General features: G+C 39.2%; 1 protein-coding gene across 2 annotated transcripts; it reads right to left on the bottom strand.

Moving 5' to 3' along the window:
- Positions 1-17,542: 17,542 nt before the first annotated feature.
- Positions 17,543-19,906, bottom strand: LOC147626930 (uncharacterized). 2 transcript variants are annotated; one of them, XM_086815484.1, is made up of 6 exons: positions 19,590-19,906; positions 19,396-19,472; positions 19,223-19,262; positions 18,902-19,034; positions 18,360-18,795; positions 17,543-18,109 (listed from the first exon to the last, which is right to left on the bottom strand). In XM_086815484.1, the coding sequence occupies exons 1-6, from the start codon at positions 19,771-19,773 to the stop codon at positions 17,795-17,797; spliced, it is 1,185 nt and encodes a 394-aa protein (XP_086671610.1). In that variant the 5' UTR covers positions 19,774-19,906; the 3' UTR covers positions 17,543-17,794. The 2 variants fall into 2 exon arrangements, with proteins under 2 accessions (XP_086671610.1, XP_086671611.1); XM_086815485.1 differs by having other exon boundaries at positions 18,902-19,031; positions 19,590-19,904.
- Between the last annotated feature and the right edge of the window lie 2,694 nt (positions 19,907-22,600).

Raw genomic sequence — 22,600 nt, 5'->3', positions numbered from 1 at the left:
CTTCAACCTCTCTCTCCACTATGCAACCCTCTCTCTCTCTCTCTCTCTCTCTCTCTCTCTCTCTCTCTCTCTATTGTGCTCAGATTTGCGACCTTCATGGGCGAGTGCACACACAAACATTTGAATCTCGTCACACTCACATCTACCTCCCTCTCCCCATCAACCTCAAATCTGTATTGTGAGACCTTTTGTGTCTCTCTCTCTTCCCCATAAAACCTTTCTAGTAGAATACACCATGGAGGGTAGTGCATCTTTGTTAAGGAGAAGGCCAAGGGTGAGTTTGAACTCCAACACAAAATATCAATGAATACAAGTCCAACATTGACTTGGAGTGAAAGACTGATGCACACAAGGATGATAAGTAAGAGAACATGCTTGAGATGGATAGTTATTCTATGCGGGGTGGGGAACACATGCTACAATAGGACTATATCTGGCTCTACATCAGACACCTCCCAACAAATCACTTTATGAATATTCACATAGAATTCACACCCAATGCCAGCTTCCCCCCTTTTGCATTAGAGACCTTGTCAAAGAAACTCTGTGTGGCCACTATTAGCCAGTTGGTTTAGCTTTGTAATCCTAGTTAAAAAGTCCCTAATTATGACCATTTTTGGGAGCGGCTATAGAGGCAAGGTGATTACCCAATTAGGAATTCCCAAGTCTCTTGGCCATGACTCATCGTGATAAATAGCCAGTGCTATTCCAACCAATAAGCTTCCCATAGCTAAGAAGCGACAAACCTCTCTTGTAAAGAGTATTCCCAAATCCCTCATGTAGATTTTTCTATCAATACAATACTAAAAGTGGCGTTTAAGTACATGTGATTGATTTCTAATCAAAAAAAGAAGAGGTCAAGAAGGGTGCAAGAGAAAGGCCTATCTGGGGGCCCCACATAGGGTATTTTTCCACTCTTCTGTCCATCGTGAAGAAATATGTGCCATTGCATTTTCATTGGTTTTCACGTTTTCTGTGTTGATCACATGGCTTTAGAATGTGTGTAGTGTTTTTAAGTGACTCGTGGTGGAGAGATCTATTTCAAAAGAAAAGGAGGGCCAAAGGGGTGCAAAAATGGCTTGTCTGAGGCCCCCGTACACAACATTTTTGCACCCCTCTGGCCATCATGATTTTCCTAGTCTTACACCCATGTGAGCCACCCCAAGCCCTTCATAACAAGACTTTTTCTAGAATTGAAACATCTTACTAGAAAAACCATGTGGGCCATAAGGGTGCAAAAATACCCATTGTGCGCGGTCTGGGGGGCCTTTTTGCACCCTTTTGGCCCTTTATTTTTTTGTTATGTCGTGAAGCATGATTAAAAGCACATACACGTTTAAACCAAATAGACAATTGTAAGATAAAGTACACATAAACAATTGCAAGATGTACACATTGACAATTGTAAGATATATTACACATTAAAAAATCATTAATATAAAAAAACATACATCAAAAAATTAGATACATCATTGAACATTCCTCATTTTGCGATCCCCTTTTCTCTGTGAATACGGCAGGCTAATTTCATATGCATTACCAGTATTGTGACCTGCTTTGCATGGATGGTGCACAAGTTGATGTCCTTAAATAGATTTATAAGGTACACTTAAGGGGCTTTTTGCAAAGCCTCAAGGGAACCAACTGCATCTGACATTCCATCTTGTACTCCCATAAAATTTCTTTACACATTTGTATGAAAGGCTCCCTTCAGATGAGAAGCTCTATGGACTTCTAGTAATGGCATATCTCTTGAAAATCCCTATACCTTGAGCGTTTCCGACGGGATGGGGCCATGAGTAAGACGTTCGGCGGGATGTGCTTCTCGGTCCGCAGGCAAGACTTGTAATACCTTGACTTTATTCTGTGTCTTTTTTGGGCCTATGCTTCTTCTTCTTGCTCCCCTTACTGCTCTTGTTAGTGCTCTTGCTCTTGTTATTTCTCTTTCTCTTGCTCTTGTTGCATGCTGTTGTGTGGCAAGCTCTTTGCTCCTATGGCTGGGTGGTTGGGAATCTCCATGCGCGCCCATGTAGGCTCCCCCAAGTCGTAGTCGGTGTGTCAATGTCTATTGCACTGCTATCTTTGATGCTGTATTCCACCAGCTGTACATGTTTCCTCCATTGGGATGAACTGGCTTCCTCTCTCAATTTTTTCTACAGAGTGCAATTGTATCGCTCCAATTTCTTCTTTGCGATGTCCTTCACTCATCCTTCAATCGCCTGTGTTGTCTTCGATCATCTTCCTCATCACAGTGTGCTTTGTACGCACCATGGTGAGGGGAGCTGAGGGCAAGGATGGGAAGGCTCTAGTGATTTTTTCTCCCTGTGGCAAGGAATGGGCAAAAGTAGAGGTTGAACACTATTTATACAAGAAAATGCCATGATTGCAATATCCCTAAAAAATCATAATTTTAAGAGGTAACTCACGCATGCCAACAAATCGTACACATGCTAAATGCATGTCGAGCTGCTTGGGGCATCATGTGAAAAAGCGTTCACTCGAGACAATATTTAAAAAATTGACCAAATTGTTTATTGGTTTAGAAGGGTACAAAAATAGCATGTCCGACCACCCCGCCACAGTGTATTTTTACACCCCTTTGGACACTTATCACACAAAGCATCAAAGCACATGAACATGAGGAATACAAAGCATGTCATTGATTTCAAATGTAGATTCTTTGATCACACCGGCAATCATGAGATTTTTTTTTTAAACGATCTAATTTTTTGGGCTTGAATGGGTGCAAAATTGACTATCCGACCACCCGACACAATGCATTTTTGCACCCTTCTGGATGATCATAACAGAGTATCAAAAGACTTGAACATCCTCATTGCACCCTTCTAGGCCATCATAACATGGGAATATTTCAAAAATTAACATGTTTCGACTTCTTCGAGTATTACAATTTACAAAGCATCATAAATCTTGGGGATACAATTCAAGTCATCAAAAAAACTATATTTTAAGGTATCAAAAATGAGTTGGACTTGTTGTTTGCTACCAATCAAACCTAGCAAGGGAAGTATATCCATCTAACAAAATTGGTAATAATGCATGACTTCATGGTTGAGGAAACCAAGGGGGACTCCAAAAACCGCAAAATATTTTGCACCATAGATTGTCGGTGCTCTACAATGTTCCTAGCAAACCGCAACGCCCTCGTGCGGTCCACTTATGGTATGGAGGGGTCATTACATGCCCTCTCACCTGTCAACATGGAAAGCAGATCCCTCCTAATACTTCATGAAAAAACAAAATTATTGATATGGGCGATAAGGTTGTACAAATCCCTGACTTAATCACACACCAATTGAGCCCGGTCTAGCTCCTAGGCTGAGAGGGAATCCTCATCACATTGGATGGGATCCTCGATATAGAGAATAAATACTATGCGAGTTTGGAAGCAATCATCATCCCATGAGGAGTTAAGTTCTTGTGTTCTTAAAGTGCTTGTACAGAATGGACACAAAGAAAGAGGTGCTCATTTATAGTAACCAACGTAATCATTACACCAAACCCTAGTTTTTAGAGGAATGTCACGCACTAGAAAAATGGTTTTTTAAAAACGAAAGATAACATGGATCCATATTTGGCAAAAAATAACATTTCCTCATATTTACATTCGAACCATTTACATTCTCATTTATAACTCTTGATTACACTATAGATGAGCTACACATAAACCCTAGGCCTCATTCAAGTCTATAGGGACCCATACTTTACTAACTCTTCTATGTATACCCCTCCATGACTGCATGACATGCAGATCCTGTCCCTGCCCTCCACCTTGCTATTTTCTAACCCTTATTTTTCATTTTGACAATCTGGGCCAATTTGGACATTTGAGCCCGCTTCCTTGAAAGTTTTCTTCCAAAGGTACTTGAACCAATCAAACATTTCTTTGAGATAGTTTGATCGAGTCCTAACAACACCATGTCTTGTGTTCTTGAAATAAACTCCCCTTGCATTGTAATGAATTTTATCCATTCCTTGGGTACTCCACATGTCAAGAAAGTTGCCGTAGGCGTTCATGAACCATGCACCATGAGCATACAAGATGTGTTGCAGATACCAAACAAAACCACCATTCAAGAAAAGTGTACTAGGAGAAGAATTCTGCTTTGCAAAACCTTTAAAAGCATTATATTACCATGTAATGGACAACATTCAATTCACCCCATGTGCGGACCACGACTTTAATGAAGCTTTGCAACTCTTCTTGAAATTGTTTGTGGTTTCCTTTGTTGTGGTGCTTTGACTTATCAACCGCACTACCTTATTAAAAAATTTTCACACTTGTCCATGCAAAACAACATTGTTTGCATCTAAGCACTCCAAAATAGTACAAGCACAAAGGTCTTTCCAGAGCTTCCATTTCTTTGCAAGAACATTTTCACCTTCCTCAACATGTTGCATGTCACTTTTGAAATAAAAATAATTCCTTTATGCATCTTCCTATGCATAAAAATCAATTTTAATGAGAATAACACTTTTGAAATAAAAAGAATTCCTTTATGCATCTTCCTATGCATAAAAATCAATTTTAATGAGAATAACACTTTTGAAATAAAAATAATTCCTTTATGCATCTTCCTATGCATAAAAAACAATTTTAATGAGAATAACACTTTTGAAGTAAAAATAATTCCTTTATGCATCTTCCTATGCACTATGCATAAAAATCAATTTTAATGAGAATAACACTTTTGAAGTAAAAATAATTCCTTTATGCATCTTCCTATGCACTATGCATAAAAATCAATTTTAATAATTAATATCAGTGATATCCCTGCATATTCATAGGTGAATATGTACATGGAGTAATCATAATATTTCTTTTAGATGCAAAAATTGTGGGAATTACTCTTTTGGAATAACATAAAAACAAACTTTCTTTTCCAAAAAAATCTAAAAATTTTTACCATAACCTCCTTTGTATGGTTGATCATTTCTCATTTTTTATCATTCTTTGATTGACTTAAATTAACCCAAATTAGATTCATAGAACTCTAATCTACACAATTTTCTAAATTCAAGAGAGTAAATAATAATAAGAGTTTAATTAATCCTTTAGTTAATCTTTCTAGGATTAAGAAAGGCTGGAATGTAAAGAAGAGAAGGGGGTGGCCTTTTCATCAAGGCATAGCATTTGAATTTAATTCAATTTACTACAAAACATAAAAATCAAGAAAACCATAGATTTAAAATTAAACAAGTAATAAAATTAACTTACATAGAGCTTGTAAGCTCTCCTTTGGCTTGAGGGATTGAGGGTTCTACTCTTGTTTGAAGCAAGAGTGGCTACCAATTCACTTTGGAGAGGATTAGGCCAAAACAATTGAATTATTAAAAGTTCAATGTAAATGGCTCAAGTCAGGAGAGCAGAGTAATAGTGCATAAACACCATTAAGCTTTTACAAAGGGGGAGGCTTCTATTTATAGGAAAAAGTGAGCCTCTAACCAAGCAAACTGATTCTAGAATTTTCCAAATCAGTTTGGTCAATTTTGGACCATTTTTGGTTCAGTTTAGCTTCCTTTTTAGATCTAGTTGAAATAGGAGAGAGGAGAGATGAAAATATCTCATTATTTTTGAGTTTACAACTCCTCCACACATGTGAAATAGGCGCCTCATTCATGAGGGGAGATCCCCACACTGAGGTATCAAAAATGCGTCATTTCCTCTAAATATCTCTTAGTTTTTAACTAATAAACCTTGTACTCAGTCAACTCTTCATCTTATGTGAGCATTTACTCATTTTTGGGGGTTTTTCTTCAATTTATCTCCTCCCTACATATAAGTTAATCTTATTCTTTTATTCTTAAATTTATCTCCTCCCTATATATAAATTAATCTTATTGGTCCATAGGAACCTTAATTGGACCATAATCTAAAATTTTTGAAAATCTGGACCCTTAGGCTAAGGTCCTTTATATCTATTTTCAATTAATTCCAATTGTACATTGGAAAGTTCTTTTTGAATTTTCATTTTAGGGGAAATCATTTTAGACACTAGGAGGATTTTTATATCCAAAAATATCTCAATTTTGAATTACCTCTCTCTAGACATTTTCTCTCTCTCCAGGCCAAAATAGGGTAAAACAAGATCTTTCTTTTATTTCTGAGAGGGTAATAATTATAAGATCAAAAGGGGAGGTTCTTACACCTGTACACCTCAAAAGCTGGAGGGAGGAATCTTACAGGTAGCACCATCTCCAACCTCATATTTCACGTATGTTTTCTGTTGGCTATATATAGAGACATTCTATAGCCAACATTTTCTTGCAATGTCCACGAGAGTATAATCTTGTCATCGAGACGCACATATCTCCAAGAGAAAGAGCAACAATACTAGGAGACAACTTTGAATGATGTTGTCATCCTAGACAATGTTTAGTATGTGCACGGAGATCTTGTTTCTAACATATCCTCAAGAGATTGAGGTCAAACCCAATATGGGGTTTGAAGAAATTTCTAATGAGAAATTGCTCGATTTCCTTCACAAAGTTGCCAGCACCATCTCCAACCTCATATTTCACGTATGTTCTCTTGCAATGTCTCCACGAGAGTATGATCTTGTCGAGACACACATATCTCCAAGAGAAAGAGAAACAATACTAGGAGACAACTTCGAATGATGCAGTCATCCTAGACAATGTTTAGTATGTGCACGGAAGATCTTGTTTCTAACATATCCTCAAGAGATAAGGTAAACATGGATATTTCAAAGGTGCCAGGGGATGTGAAAAAGACACACATTTAAGTGCCCAGTTCACAAGCGTAAATGTCATCTTGTTGACTACTACTATGGATTTATTTGCTATTTGCATCTATTGTTTGAGGATGAGAAAGTTTTAATAGAAGGAGATGAGGAAAGGTCAGAGGAACCTTCAAGAGCAAAAGATGATGAGGTCCATGAGGTAACAGAGAGGAGATAAACTTGGCCATGGAGAGGGAACTTAGTGAGCAGTTTGATATTGATGCCCTCAGAAGAGAAGACACCCAAGTTATAACAGCTGATGAGGAGCTCGTTGTGGTAGAGGAAAATGAGCACATTCTGACCTCAGTCCTCCCTGTATATCCAATAGGTGTCCACCAGGGAGGACAAGTGTCTCACCATCATCACACAAAATCTTGAAGAAGATGATGATTTTGTCGATCCAAGTGTGGATGAGGATGTCCTCTTAACAGATATTCAAGCATTGTTTGACATCAAGCAGGACTACTGTCTCATCATCATCGCATAGAATCTTGAAGAAGATGATAATTTTATCGATCCAAGTGTGGATAAGTATGTTCTACTGGATTCAAATGTCAAGAACAGTGAGTACCATACTCCTACTCAGATATTATCAATGATGTACAAGGATGCTCGTCACACTATGAAGCCAACCTTCCCAATGAAGAGGAATTTCAAGATGTTCAACAAAGACTCAATGGTCCATAAAGGGAAGAGGAGTCTTGAAATGTCCAAGATGCCGAGTCATCAATCAACTTATGGACAAATGATTTACTTGTTAATGTGATGAGAATCAGAAGGTCTAATTATAATAATTTGAATATCGTGAGATGAAGCTTCATATTGCATTTGTTTTGTTAGCTTATGGACAACTTTGTTTTGTAGTTGGTGGTGTATGATGATGATCTTCTCATGCACAAATCATGATCACAAGTGGGAGGACTTGGAAAGGACTCAGCACCACACTAGGAGAGTACATTAACTGGCTTAGATTTCTAGAGGTCATTATATTCCACAAAAAGTTTTCAAAGGATAAAGCTGAATTCCCATTGTTTGCAATCAAAACATTATCTAGATGTCTTGGAGGGATACCTCATCAGGTGGAATGCAAACAAAACCATGCTTTTGGAGAAGCTGGTAGCGGTGCGAACCTTCAAGTAGGACCCTAGAGTGTATGATCTAAGGAGAAAATATTACTTAGTCTACATTGCATATGGATTAACATGTGGGATCATGGATTCCAAGATGTTAAGTGAATATGGAAAAAGGGAGCTTCTCAGATTCAAAAGACCAAGAGTTCCACCAGTTTTACAATTGCAGGATGATGCCGAGCCATCTACAAAGAGGGCAAAGCCTCACACACTAGAGGATGCTTGTCACTATGAAGCCAACCTTCCCAGTGAAGAGGAATTTCAAGATGTTGAGAGAGCAAAGACTCAATAGTCCGTAAAGGGAAGAGGAGTCTTCAACTGTCCAAGATGCCGAGTCATCAATCAACTTATGGACAAATGATTTACTTGTTAATGATGAGAATCAGAAGGTCTAATTATAATAATTTTGAATATCGTGGATGAAGCTTCATATTGCATTTGTTTTGTTAGCTTATGGACAACTTTATTTTGTAGTTGGTGGTGTATGACGATGATTTTCTCATGCACGCATCATGATCACAAGTGAGAGGACTTGGAAAGGAGATCTTGAGATGCAAAAAAAGGAACTACTCAAGAAATCGATTGCTTTTGACAAGGAGAGACAAGATTTGCAAGAATCTATCAAGCAGCAAGTGGAAAGCAATTAGTCATTTGCAAAGGTCCCTGCAAATTGCAAAAGATCGAGTGCAGAAGTTGAAAGACAAAATTGCATTCATTGGATTCATTAGCACCCAAAGGTGGTGCAAAGAAGAGGAGAATCCATGCCACAAGGTTGGTTTCCAAAATTCTCTATTGAGTTTTTTTTCTGTTCATTCATGTTTCTTATTTTTTATATTCAATTGCCCCATGTTCAGGAGCTTCATGAATGAGGTGATGGGAACACCAACCATAGAAGACACCGACTACTCATACATTGTTAAAAGTTTGATGAAGCCAACTTATGTCATTCAAATGCTGAAGATCTAAAGAATAAAAGCTTGTAATGAAGACACTTCCCTATCATTCCTTCCATCCAACACATGTTTATATGTAAGGGGATTACAGAACTCACTACGAGGCATGCTACTCATCACTCGACCAATGGCATCATGAGGATCGTATAGCTGAATCACTGTCATGGAAAGATGTGGAGCATCAATGGCCAGAGTTTAAAGATGAGCCTCGTTACTTACGTCTTATCTTGGGCATGAATGGTGTTAACTCATTTGGCTTCAAGTCTACATTATGGTCTACTTGGCCTATTGTATTGGTGGTGAATTACAACCTTCCTCATGGGTGGCAATCAAGAAAGGTCATATCATGCTTGCTCTCCTTGTACCAAGCAAGTATAAGGTGGCAAACATGGATGTGTACCTCGAGCCTTTTATTAAGGAGATTGAGACACTATGGCAAGGTATCAAAGTACATGACATTTCAAAGCCAATAAATAGACGTGGGGTAGAGGTGAAAGGAGTTTTGGTTTGGATGATGCATGACTATCTTGGATTCTCAGAGTGCTCAAGTACCTACTTGAACCTTATATGGATAAGGCTTTAGCCTTTAAACTTTAATTTTATATCTCTATCTCAATCATCTCAATTTTAAAATAGGTTTGGCAACCTTCGTACATCATGCTTGTCTGATTTGCAAACCATCACTTGTTTCGGAAAGACCCTCTACACTTAAGAAGGTGGTGTATGACAAACATCATCGATTTCTCCCTCCTTCACATCCCAAGTATGTGCCGCATGATGTCTCACCACTTGTGATGAGAGGTAGAGATTGGTTTGAGGCATGGAGAAGCACTCCCAATCCACCACCAAATGGGATGTCTAGACACTCAATCTTCTTTCGACTTCCATATTGGTGTAACATGAAGATCAATCATCTCTTAGATACCATGCATATCTTTAACAATGTCGTATAACAAATGATTGGGACCATTTAATTGTGGTAAAAAAGATACAAAGGGTGTAAGGGATGACTTACAAAACATTGGATGCCTTCAAAGTGCATGGCCAATTGAAAGCGAGAGTGGAAAAATAGTCCTACCAAAGGCACCATGGGTATTAACCAACAGGGAGCATAATAAGGTGAAAAGTGTGATTGCCTCTTTTCGTACACCAACAGGAGTAATGCATTCATTGAAGGGTGCCTTCACAAAGACCGAAAAAGAAAGGAGAGGAACAATTATATGGCCTCAATACACATGATTGGCACAAGATATTACAGGTATATAAATGTTCATTTATTCATTTTCTCTTTGTGGTACATAATTTGTAAGCTCATATACTAACTTCCAATTTTTTCTATGCATAGTTTATTCTTCAAATTTCTATAGTTGATTGTGAAGACAAGAAGCTAAGAGAAGCTATTTACAAAATGGGAAGCTTGGTGAGGTATGAATCTTCTCTTCAATTCACTAAGTTATATTGCTTATTTGGAATTCTCATGTGCTCACAAGTTATGTATCGGTAAATAGTACACATAATTGCTATGTACGTAGGTACATATCCTTAAAGGAGATAGATCCTACATCCATTGAGATAGCTCATCTCAATGCTATTGAGGCAGTGTGTATGATTGAGAATAAATTTCCTAGAAAAATTCTCACTAGCCAATTGCATCTTGTGGTGCATTTGGTTCATGAAGTGGCATTGGGTGGTCTTGTTCATGTTCGATGGATATTTCTTCTTGAAAGGTTCATGAAAACCTTAAAGGAATTTCTGAGACAAAGAGCAAGGCCAAAAGCACGCTTGACAGAGGGATGATTAATGCAAGAGTCTCTTGTGTGTATATCTCAAAATATCGATCTTGCATAGATCCTTCCATGCCACGATTGTGGAGAAATGAGAAGGATGACTGACTAATCACTAATGTGCCTCAGGGAAAAAGGAAGGTAAAAAAGGCAGGATCAAGCATTATGCCACATGTGAATACATTTTACATTCAAAATAGTCCCATAATGGAGAAGTGCATTGGGAGATACAAGGATGCAATCAATAGGTGAAAGGATGAGAGAAGAGCTTTTAGAAGGGAAAATAGATGCTTGCCATTCCTGTCTAGCTTGGAACCTCTACAAAATGTGATCAATATAAAATGGCTTTGTATGGCAATATTGATGGCATCGCAAAATAGAGAGATGATCACAAGAGAAGAGCATGAGCATGCAAGAGAATGTGACCCTCAAGTAAGTATATTCTTCATCTCTGTCTCATGTATGTACCTTATTTAATGCACTATACTAAATGTCATGCATTTGTTTAATGTTAGTACAAACTATATAATGCAATGTGGTTAGAGGGAAGGCACTTTTGCACAGAGTGTGTGGATTCTAAAATAAACAAATTTGGTTGTGGTGTGATGGAAACTTTTGAGTAAGAAAGTCGAGCCAATAGACATGATACCAATGTCGTAGAGGACAATCTTGAGTATTGTGGAACTATTCAGGATATTCTTGAGGTTGGATTTAGAGAATTTAGTCTATTTATCTTTGATGTCAAATGGTTTAAGGTGATATATAGAAGTGCTCAAGCAATCCTAAAGAAACATCCAAATGGGTTCTTTTAAATTGATTCCACTAAGTTTTGGAATGATGAGAAAGATACCTTCGTACTATCTCAACACTGTCAATAAGTTAGTAACCCAACCAATCCCAAATGAAATCTTGATGTAGTATAATAAAAGTCTAACCCCTTTGCTTTGTGATATTAGGTTGTGTTTCATGCCGATTCAATTGATCCAAAGTGGTGGTATGTTATACAAGTTTTTCCTCGTTCAAAACATATCTTTCAAGATCAAGATGTGGAGGCCGAATCTTTGGATGAGATGCAAGTACTACCTCAAATCAGCTCATTGGAAGAAGACGATGAAGAAAACATTTTGGATGGGACCAATGAAGGGCATGAGGAACATCAATTAGAAGAAGATGATGAGTCACTATAAATCATGAGAATGCTTCATTGGATCATGATAGTGATATTGATATTGATATGGAACCCCATCTTTTCATTGAGCTTCCATTAGATATAGACACTGCTGAAGCAACACATATGATCTTTTTTTTTCCACTCGAAACATGGCTCCAAGGGTTTTACTGGATGTTTTTTAAAAACTATATATCATTTTTTGTGTGTATGTGACATGTATTTTTAGAATTTAGCATCTAACAACTCTCTCGAATTTTATGCAGTGAAAATAGCACCGTAATTTTGCTACTATTTTTGTTGTTTAGCAACGAAATCATAGTATAGGAGTGAAATTCCTTTGCTAAAGACATTACTCAGGAGCCAAATTTCGATGTGGAGCGACGAAATTTTGTTGGTAAGAGCGTTGTTGAGCAGTGAAATTTTGTTGTGGGGAGCAGCAAATGGAATCCTCAACATGCCGAGAAAAAAGCATTGCTGAAACGCTACTAGAAAACGTTGTTGTGTTCCCGACCAGTTGTAGTGCTCGCGAGGTTTTTCCAAGCCTCTCTTCTGCCTCCATCCATTGAAAACCTATGAATCAAAGCCCTAGATAATAACTTCTAGCTATCTTGCACATGATCTTGCAAATTAGAATACCAAAGAGCCGTAGGCCCTGTAAACCTCAATGCAAGGAACATCCCTTGAGCCATATCATCTCTAATCCGTGCATGTCTGAACTCCTTCCTAACACAGTAAACAAATGCATAAACATCCTCAAACCCATGCCCTAAAAAAACTCATGGCTCCTCCATCAGTACAAGCATGCTTGTTGCTGTGAGCAAAACAAAAACTGAACGGTGCTTTAGACCCCTCCTGAGTGGGGCCCCAAAACGATGATGTGTCGAGGGAGTCTGCCTCTATAGCTTGTCCCAACACACCATCATGACGAGGAGACTACACCCTTAACCCACAGGACCACAAAAACACATATCATAGAGTCACTCTGCCCAAACCCCATAAACACATGACATCTCACCCACACAAAACCATACTAGTATCACCAAAACATATCTCATGGATCCACTAGTACATGCAAATCGAGTCACCAAAAACCAAACTATAAACCATTAGAAACATTCCAAACCAGAAGAAGATATAGGGGTTACGAGGAAGATCTGATGACGAAGCTAGTATATACTGCAGATGGTGCCAAATCAAGCCTAGTAGGCTCCCACAATGGAGCTTTCTTCTTCTTCGTGATGGCAACAACCTTCTTTCCAGCGCATCCCATCTTGGCAACCTTCGATGCCACTCGGTAGCTTCCGACATCGGATTGTATCCCTAAACACTGCCCCGAAGCTGGTAGGCATCGCCACAATGAAGGCATAGGCGTTTCCTCTTGTTTGCGCTACGTCAGAACATTGGTAAGGTGCAACTATGACATGCAAAACGTTAGAAATCACGGGGAGTGGTATTATGGATAGAAAGGATCCTGCATAAGATTCAAGCACCAAAACCAACAATCCACTCAAGTTGAGGAGGATTGTTGTCGCCCTTGAAGATCATAGAGTAATGGGTGTCGCTCTCAAAGATCGCAGCCCCCAGCCCCCCTGCTACTTGCCTTTACGACCTGCCACCGTCCAGGCCGTCAAAGTCCCAGCACCACGAAGGTTGTGCACACCACTATCAGACAGCCTAGTATGCCCGCCGAGCTCATCAACAATAGCTTCTTTCTCCCAACCTGGTCTCTCATGAAGGTGGCTACAAGAAAAAACACTAGCTTCACCAGCCCCACTCCCAGCAAAACTCTCAACATGCCTAGCCTGCTCTTTATCCCCGCTACCTTGAAGACGACCGGACCACCGCCCCCTCCAGCGACACTCTCACCTGCAGCGCCACCACCGCTCCTTTTTGCATGGTACACCTCCTTCACTTTTATCCATGGCTTGTGAAACCTCACTCCTCACTTAGCTTGGGGCCTCCGTTAAGAGAGATGTTTCACATGAGTGTACCGGATCCTGTCGCCACACCTCTTGCATCATGGAGACACAAAACATGCATGCCACTTCTCGCTTAGCCTGTGGCCACACCTCTTGCATCATGGAGACACAAAACATGCATGCCACTTCTCGCTTAGCTTGGGGCCTCCCTTAAGAGATGTTTCACATGAGTGTGTATCTGGTCCTTTGTCCACACCTCTTACATCACGGAGACACACAAAGCATGCATGCCACTCCTCCTTTTAAACTAGGTCTAGCATGTGACTACACCATGACCGGAAAAAACTTATCAACACCACTACTGGGAATGACAAGGTACTCAATCTTCTTTTGTCTCCCATATTGAAAAAAGCTAAGAATCAATCATCTTCTAGATTTGATGCACAACATAAAAATTTAGCATCGAATATTTGGGACCACATAATTGCAAGAGAGATTCTTTAGGGGTTCGGGAGGACTTGAGATTGATTAAATGCCTCCCCACCACTTGGCCAATAGTTCAAGAGAATGGGAAGGTTACCTAAAGCACCTTGGAGCTTGACAAAGAATGAGGAGAAGAGAGTGAAGGATCAAATTGCATCCTGTTGTAGCCCTATGGGTGTCATGCATTATTTAAAGGGGCCATATATCACAAAAACAAAGAAGATAAGAGCAACTCAATTGTATGGTCTAAAAACACAGGATTGGCACACAAGATGCTTCAGGTATGTTCAATTGACTTATATAAGTTTCATGATTTCCTTTCATTATAATTACATAACATTGATTGCAGTTTTTTGTGTTACATAGTTCATTCTTCCCATATGTAGTAGCCGGTATGGAGATCAAAAAGTTCGGGAGACCATTTACAAACTGGGGGGGTGGTGAGGTATGAAAAAAAAAAATATAATATGGATTTATTTTATTGTTGCGCTAGTTTGTATTTCATTTCATGCTAATTAAATGGAATCAACTACATCTTAGGTACATAAGTTCCAAGGAGATCCATCCATCCACTATTGATGCAGCTCAAGTAATGGCAGTGGAGGCATTATGCATGATAGAGAAAAACCTTCCAGGAACTATCCTTACTATAGTTAATTACATCTTATAGTACACTTGATAGATGAAGGGTCAGTTTGTGGTGTTTTACATGCGTGGTGGATATTATTCCTCGAGCATTTCATGAAGACCTTAAAGGATTGTGTTATGCAAAGAGCTAGGCTAGAAGGAAGCATGGTAGAGGGTGCAAGATTCACGTGTCATAATTTTAGAGTATCTTTCTTGAGTTTCCCCACAATACCACGATTGTGGAGTTATGAGGAAGATGAGGTGTCCCACGGACCACAAGGCAAAGGACAATGGACACATCATTGTTAAAGAAGCTAAATACATTTTGTATTCTCAATAGTGAAGTTATGAAGAGGTGAGGAGAAGCAAATATGAGGAGAGAAGAGCATTTAGGATGCATTTGAGAGGCTTGCCATTTCCTGTGAAGCTTGCATCACTTTCAAAATATTTTAGTATTGATTAACTTTATGAAGAAATGGAAAAGGCCAAAGAACATAAGAGATAGTGATAGAAGAAGAGTGGGAGTATGTAAGATGCGAGCCTCATGTAAGTGTGTATATACTTTCTCTTTTTTTATTCAAGTAGAATCTCATGATATGGTTATTCAATATCATAAATATATTTCATTAGTGTTGATGGTAGTATAGGGTATGCAATGCCATGTGGTATGAAGGAAGGTATTTCCACACTCAACATCTAAATACAAAGAGAAATACCCAAGTTTGTGGGATTATGACAAACTTTAAGGCAGAAAGTGGAGCAATTCTTGATTTAAATTGTGACATGATTTAAAACATCATAAAGATTAGATTCAGGACATTCCAAATTTTTATATTGGATGTGAAGTGGTTCAAGGATGTGGTGTGTAGAGGCGCTCAAGTAACTGCGAAAAGGCATCCAAATGGATTGGGCAATTGATTCGATACAATTTTGGCAAATAGAGAGGAACACATTTGTGCTACCTCACCAATGTGAACAAGTAAATTGTAATGCTAAGCTTTTATTATATTATCTTGATTCATGTTTAATTTACACTCGATGTGTTTCTTTTTACAAGGTTGTATTTCACGTGGATATAAATGACAAGAAATGGCGGTATATCATACAAGTCACTCCTCATTCAAATAGTATTTTTCCAGATAGGGATGTTGAAGAGTGGCACTCAAAAATGAACATGCAGAGTGTCAAGTACAAGATGAAGAACGTGATATATACCACCAACAAATAATCAAGATGAAGGTGTGCCTATCCAATATAATGAGGAAGGAATTGAATCTGAGAGTAATGATGGTTAGATAGATCTTTTTGTTGATCTTGCACAATGGGACATATGGATCTTGAGATAGACCAATTAGCATGTATGGATTTGATGAAAGATGTGACAAAAGTGGATCTAAGCTCATCCTAATTCACTAAACAATTCCTCAATTTACCGATCTTCATTTATACCATATCTAATTGTATTAGAATACATTTGGTTCTTCTTCTTTTCTGATATTGGGATCACATTTTTTGCTTCTTTCTTTGTGATATGGGGATTACATTTTGTGCTTGTTCTTTTGTGATATTGGGATATTTTCAGTTCTCGGGAACGGTCTCTGATATGTCTTGATTTGTTTCCCAATATGCGGCTATAGACGAGGCTAACACGCTATGAAATGTGCCTATAGACTATTGGATCTTGTGGGAGAAGATATGGATTTCGTGCTACTAGTTTGACTAGCTTCTAGTCCTCTCCAAATAAACACACTCACCAATTGGGTGCTCGTCATTGTAACTCATAGGAGAATCTTGGGAGGTTCGATGCACTATCTTTTAGAGTGAGATCGATTATTCTAGTGGAATGAACAACATGAGAAGGAAGGCCATGAAACCAAGCAGGAAACTTGTGGAAGCAACTGGAATAGAGAAGCTTGGGACTATAAGCATACTAATGGCAAATGGGAGAGAGGGGGGGAGGGGGGACACTGGGGTGGCATAAAAAACCATTACAAGGTAGAGTTTACATTCACACGAAGGGATTGAATTTTATTATGGAATTGAAAAAGTAAAGAAATCTAAAAGGACTTTTTAATTGCAAAATGTAGTTAAATATTCTACACAAGATGCATTACAACATGCAGGCGTGATTACTCTCTTGTCTTAAGAGAAGGCAACTTAAAATACGTGAAATCCCCCTCCACACGTCCCCTTGTGTATATAACTCTATATCTAGTTCACACCATAAAATATTGTATGTAATATGCCACCCCTGTGAACTAGCACTTCTATCAGTTGTATGTAAAATGCCATCCCTGTCAACTAGCACTTCTGTCAGTTGTATGTAATATGCCATCCCTGTCAACTAGCACTTCTGTCACTTGTATACTGCTTACACCACACACTACTCGTTTCAACCAGTTAACACAGTGAAAATTTAGATGCAGTTCAAGGCTACAGCCTTGCTTCTTTGTATACAAAGTATACAAAAGAGCACCGCCAACAAAAGGTATAATTTGAAAGTAACATTTCTAATGTGCTTGAAGATTGTATGTACCCTGTTTAGGCATTGATTTCTTGGTATGTTATTCATCAAGTGCCTTAATAGAACAAATATAGTCAAAGGGATGATACTAGCCCCTTGTCTTTGAGTGAGTGGTAAATATAATGAAGGATTAAACACTTATGCACGTAATTCACAAAGCCCTGAAATGAGCGGTACTATAGATACCTTGGGGTAACTCCTAAATTCATATACGTCTAAGGACGTTACATTCCTTTTTTCAAAGATTAAACAGGATGCTACACTACAGTTTGCTCAAGCAATTGCTTGAGACGAGGATGCATGGATAAGGAGTTACACACCTAAGGGAGTAGGCACAGCTCCTTTCCTTCCCTTGTTCCAAGGAGTTTGATGGAACCGGTCGATGGGACCATGCTGAAAACAAGAATAGAGGCACTATGCAACTTACCGTTTTTGGTTTCTACCTCGCAGACCATGGAGATGCTGAGCCAAATTTATTCAATGTATTGTTCTTGGTTTCTACCTTGGGGTCCTTGGAGATGCTGAGCTCCAAAGAGATGTCCATCCAGGGGGGCTGCAAACTCTCCGCGCCCTTGTTTGGATAAAGAAATTTGCGATGTTGCTCTTTCCAGCTGCGTGAAGAGGAGCTCGCATGGGAGCCCAGTGATAGCCGAAGGCTGCAGTCCACCTCCTCAGCGTCCAAATGCTTTGCTGTAACTTCCGTGTGCTCATTGAACAAAGGCAGCGTTTTCAGATTATGGAGAGTACTATTATCCTGTTCCGACACAGAAGTAGAACTGTTTGGTTGATCTCTTGGTCGATCAGAGTTCACTACTATATAAAGAACAGAAACCGCTCAAATCGACCTGATTGTGACTTCTCCTACCATAGCCTAGACTTGCCTTCGCTTCAAAAACTTACATTTCATGCAAGCCTATCTGATTGTAAAGAAGCCATGACTGCATAGACGAGGGCACTACGCCCACTTGATTGAAAGAAGGCATTCGCACATAGTTGAAGAGTACCTGAGCAGGTTGAAGTGGTTGCGTGTAAACCCAGTTGGTCTGTGTCTCTGCGCCGATGGAGGGTAAGGTGTCAACTGATTGAGCTTGTTTACACCCCAAACCCATGGTGTTTTGCTCGTTACATTTCTGAAAATAGTTATCATCTTCTGCCTGCAACACGCAATCAGAAGATACGTCGGACATGGAGCTCTGCCCGTCCGGTTGAATTGTTTTGCTGCTAATTGGCTGTAAACATCCATGGAGCGATATATTTTCCTCCGCAGGCTGGAGGGAGGATGCTCTGGAGCTACCGGCGTGGGCAGGATCTTCAAATCCTTCCGTGAGCACCCGTTCATCATATTGAGGCGGGCGATTTAGTAACTGCTGCCAATATCCAGCAGGACCATAATTCATGTCGCTTAGCAGAGGATTCTGCACTGGTATCATGCCATGGCTCCTGCGTTATATTAACGTTATTTGGACCTTTAACTTCTCATCAAATACATTTAGAACAAGATCTCATGTTGTAGCATTGGCTGCCGCAAGTACTTAGGGTTGATTACCTGACTCTGGGCAGAAAATGAAGCATTTGGTGGGCTGTACCAGCTGCTATTTCGTACTCGCAATTAGGAAAACAGGGCCACATACTGAAGCTCGGGCCTATCACAGCTCCTCTACTATGATCAACTTCATCTGCTATTAAAGAAAGAAAATTAGGATTGTAATTGGGCGCCTTATTTCCCAAAACCTAGATTTAGTACCCTAAACCTTCCCTAACTACGGTTGTCTGTCTCCGAACGACAGTTTAGACTGTCCTAACCACGCTTAAGTCTGTCTCATAATTACCACGGTTGGGGGAAAACCGATCTCCAGCTTTGACCTACCTTCACTGCCGCTTTCGTCGCATTTCACGCTTCTATACATCTGCAGTTCAGAAATTAGCCGTTTTATTAGAGATCTCATGAGAATAATCCAGCTTTGTGGAGCTTCAAGTGACCATACTGTGTGCTGCCCAAGTGCCCTTATGTAGCCATTTTGTTCGAGATTTCATGAGTACCTGTAAGTGACTCTTAACGTGAGAGATCGTAAGGCCCTCCACGTTCATTAGCTGTAGCACAAGCTTTGGTGTTGCCTCTGCACATTATCAGCCACATTAATCCACATGATTAAGGAGGCGTTGCGTGACCTAATTATTACAACTAGTTTCTGTAATTTTTGAAAACTTGAATTAATGTTAGCCCACAAACTCACTCTTCTGTCCGCCCAGCCGCTCGACTACGTGTACAAAGAGGTGGTGGAGATCGGGGGTCCAGCGCAGGCGGGGAAGCTTGGAGCGGACATACGGCCGAGCGGCGCCGATGCTGCTACTTGTCCTGGGCGGATCCGAGGGTTGATCCATGGGAGCAGCGCCGGCATAATGAGCTGATTCACTCATATTCAATGACACATGGAAGATCGAGGCCTTGCACCCTCCTTAATCCCTTGAACTATAGCAGTCGACTGAGCTTGGATGCGCCTAGTGGAGATGGATGCGCCTACTGGAGATGGAGTTGCGTTGCCGCTGTAGGAAGGAGGGCCCACTACCCTGGATCAAAAAATACTTGGCTGATAAAATTTGGGCTCTCTCTGTCTCACTCTCTCTCTCTCTCAGTGTGTATATGAGTGTGGAAAACAACCGAGTCACAGATTGCTTAGCTTTCCTATATATTCGACTTAATTAAAGAGTTTCTACGTTTCTACTGAGTGGGTGTGCATGAGCATAAAAATCGAGTAAAGGCACAATTCATTGTAGTACAAAACGTCAGGCTCGAACATCACCGAAGATAAATTTCTAGAAGTCGTTAACACCTTTTTTTATGGTCACTTTGTTACAGCTTGCTTTGGTTTCAATCGATTTACCATTGGCAATGTGCATTTTTTGCTTTAGTAGATAAATTCAATAACGTGAAGTCACGATCACTTCCAAGTCAAAATATAACTCTTCCCAAAAAATATTACGTCACTGTTTGTGTTCGATGATGAAATGAATTGTTTATTCCATTCGTAGAGGGGGTTAAAAATAACAATCTTAGTAATTCAAAGATTTTCAAATATTTAGGCTTTAAAAAGAAAAGCAATGCACTAAAAAATAGGAAATGTAACAAAAAAAAAGTTAAGCAAACAATATATATATATATATATATATGGAAGCCACAAGAAAAACATAGCCTAGTGATAGAGCTTGCCTTTCCACTTTTGCAAGGGGGTTAAGTCCTTTTGTAAGAGAAGATTGACTAAACTTAGCCTAGTGATAGAGCTTGCCTTTCCACTTTTGCAAGGGGGCTAAGTCCTTTTGTAAGACAAAATTCACTAAGGTGTACTCTTTGAAAGATTAATTACCTTGCTCCATGAATAAAAACAATACCTAGTTTCACAATTGTTGGAATAGTCCTTAGTGCTTATTACAAAAAAGGAATGATGGAATATCTACTTTGACAACTGTTGGACATTTTAGCTCCCAATCCTCTTTCTCCTGTAGTCCTCCATTGAGTCGATTGTAGAAGACCTTCAAGTACATGCCTTGCAAACGTCTCTAATTAGGGGAAAATTATAGAGCCCTACACTTAACTATGAAGGCATAGATCTCTATGCTTAAGTACAAAGGCATAGAGCTCTATTCAAAAGCATCGATCTCTATGATTATGCATATGAGATCTATACATACACGTGGAACTCTATTCGTGAGCATATGAGCGATATGCATAGGCATACAGCTCTATGCCTGAGATCTCTACATACACATGGTGCTATATGGGTATGCATATGAGCTCTATGCATATGCAAAGAGCTTGCATAGAGCTCTATGCTTATGCATAATAAATATAGGACTCTATGCATATCAATCCAGGGATTTCATGCTATGTAATGGGTGTTTTCAAGTAGTCAATTCCCTCATGGGTGTCCATTATGATTATGCATAAGCATAGAGCTCTATACAAGCCATTTTGCATATACATAGACTCCTATGCTTATGCATAGAGGTCTATGCATATGCATAGATCTATAATGTTACACATAGAGATCTTTCTCTAAGCATATAAGCTCTAAGATTACAAAGTTCAATGCATATGCATAGAGCTCTAAGGTTACACATACAGGTCTATGCATATACACAGAGCTCCAAAATTACACAGAGATCTCTTTGTGTAAGCATTAGAGCTTCCAAATTACAAACACAATTCTAAGATTACACATACATATCTTCGTCTAAGCATTAGAGCTCTAAGATTACACATAGATCTCTTTGTGTAGGAATTAGATCTCTAAAATTACACAGAAATGTCTTTATGAAAGCATGTGCAATCTCTATGCATGAGCATAGAGATCCATGCCGAACCATATTAATACCGTATTAGGGAGTTTGGGAAAATCCCAATTCCCATTTTGTAAGATAAAAAAGTGGGGGCATGGTGAACCCTTTTAAGCTTTTGTCAAAACTAGTTCATCGAGTATATCCTTGGAAATCTCTTAAAGAGTAGGTTCTAAATCCACATTCTCCAACAAGATTGGATTTGGTATGCTAAAGATATACCAAAAAGTATATTGAGAAGAAAATTCCCGAAGTAATGGGATTTTTCCAAACTCCCTCATGTGGTCTTTATCAGCTCTACGTATATGCATAGTGATCTATGCATAAGCATAGAAATGTATGCCTAACCACACTGGCTCTTTGCATAAGAACCTTTTGGCTAAGAACTTATGCCTCGGCTCCAAACATAGAGATCATATGGATAAGCTCTTTGGAAGAGTTTTTTGTATGCACCAGAAGAAATGAGAAAGAGACATGCAGAGGTACCTTGTGGCCTGCTTGCTTTCTTGTATATACCTTTCCTTGCTTGACCTTCACAAAATAAAACAATAAGAGAAGAGACATTAGAAAACACTAATTTTAATTTTTAGGCATAAGAGGAAGAGAGAATTAAGATAATTAGAAAGAAGAAGAAGAAGAGAGCCTAGCTACACAAATGATTCTCCCAAATGTTGCCTACACAATGAAGAAGAAACTACTTATTAGCAAAGATTAACAAGAGAAGATGTTGTAAATAGAGACCACTTAATAAGAAGAGGATGTAGGATATGTGTTATAGCTAGAGACCGCATTCACAAGTCACGCATGCTAGAAACCAAAGGAGAATGCACAAAAGAGAAGTGATGTGTGCCCCACATAATTTCATTTAAAAATCTAAACATTTTGTAGTGTCCACATCAACTCGATATAAACA

This window comes from Cibotium barometz, chromosome 21, assembly GCF_041138505.1.
Source record: "Cibotium barometz isolate CiBa-2024 chromosome 21, ASM4113850v1, whole genome shotgun sequence".
Lineage (NCBI taxonomy): Eukaryota > Viridiplantae > Streptophyta > Polypodiopsida > Cyatheales > Cibotiaceae > Cibotium > Cibotium barometz.
This window is presented reverse-complemented; position numbering and strand designations above follow the sequence as displayed.

Coding starts and splice junctions, on each gene's coding strand:
- LOC147626930 (XM_086815484.1), bottom strand. CDS start 19,773: ATGAGTGAATCAGCTCATTATGCCGGCGCTGCTCCCATGGATCAACCC. Junction 18,796..18,901: donor CATTTTCTGCCCAGAGTCAG/GTAATCAACCCT, acceptor AATATAACGCAG/GAGCCATGGCATGATACCAG. Junction 18,110..18,359: donor AACCACTTCAACCTGCTCAG/GTACTCTTCAAC, acceptor GTGTCGGAACAG/GATAATAGTACTCTCCATAA.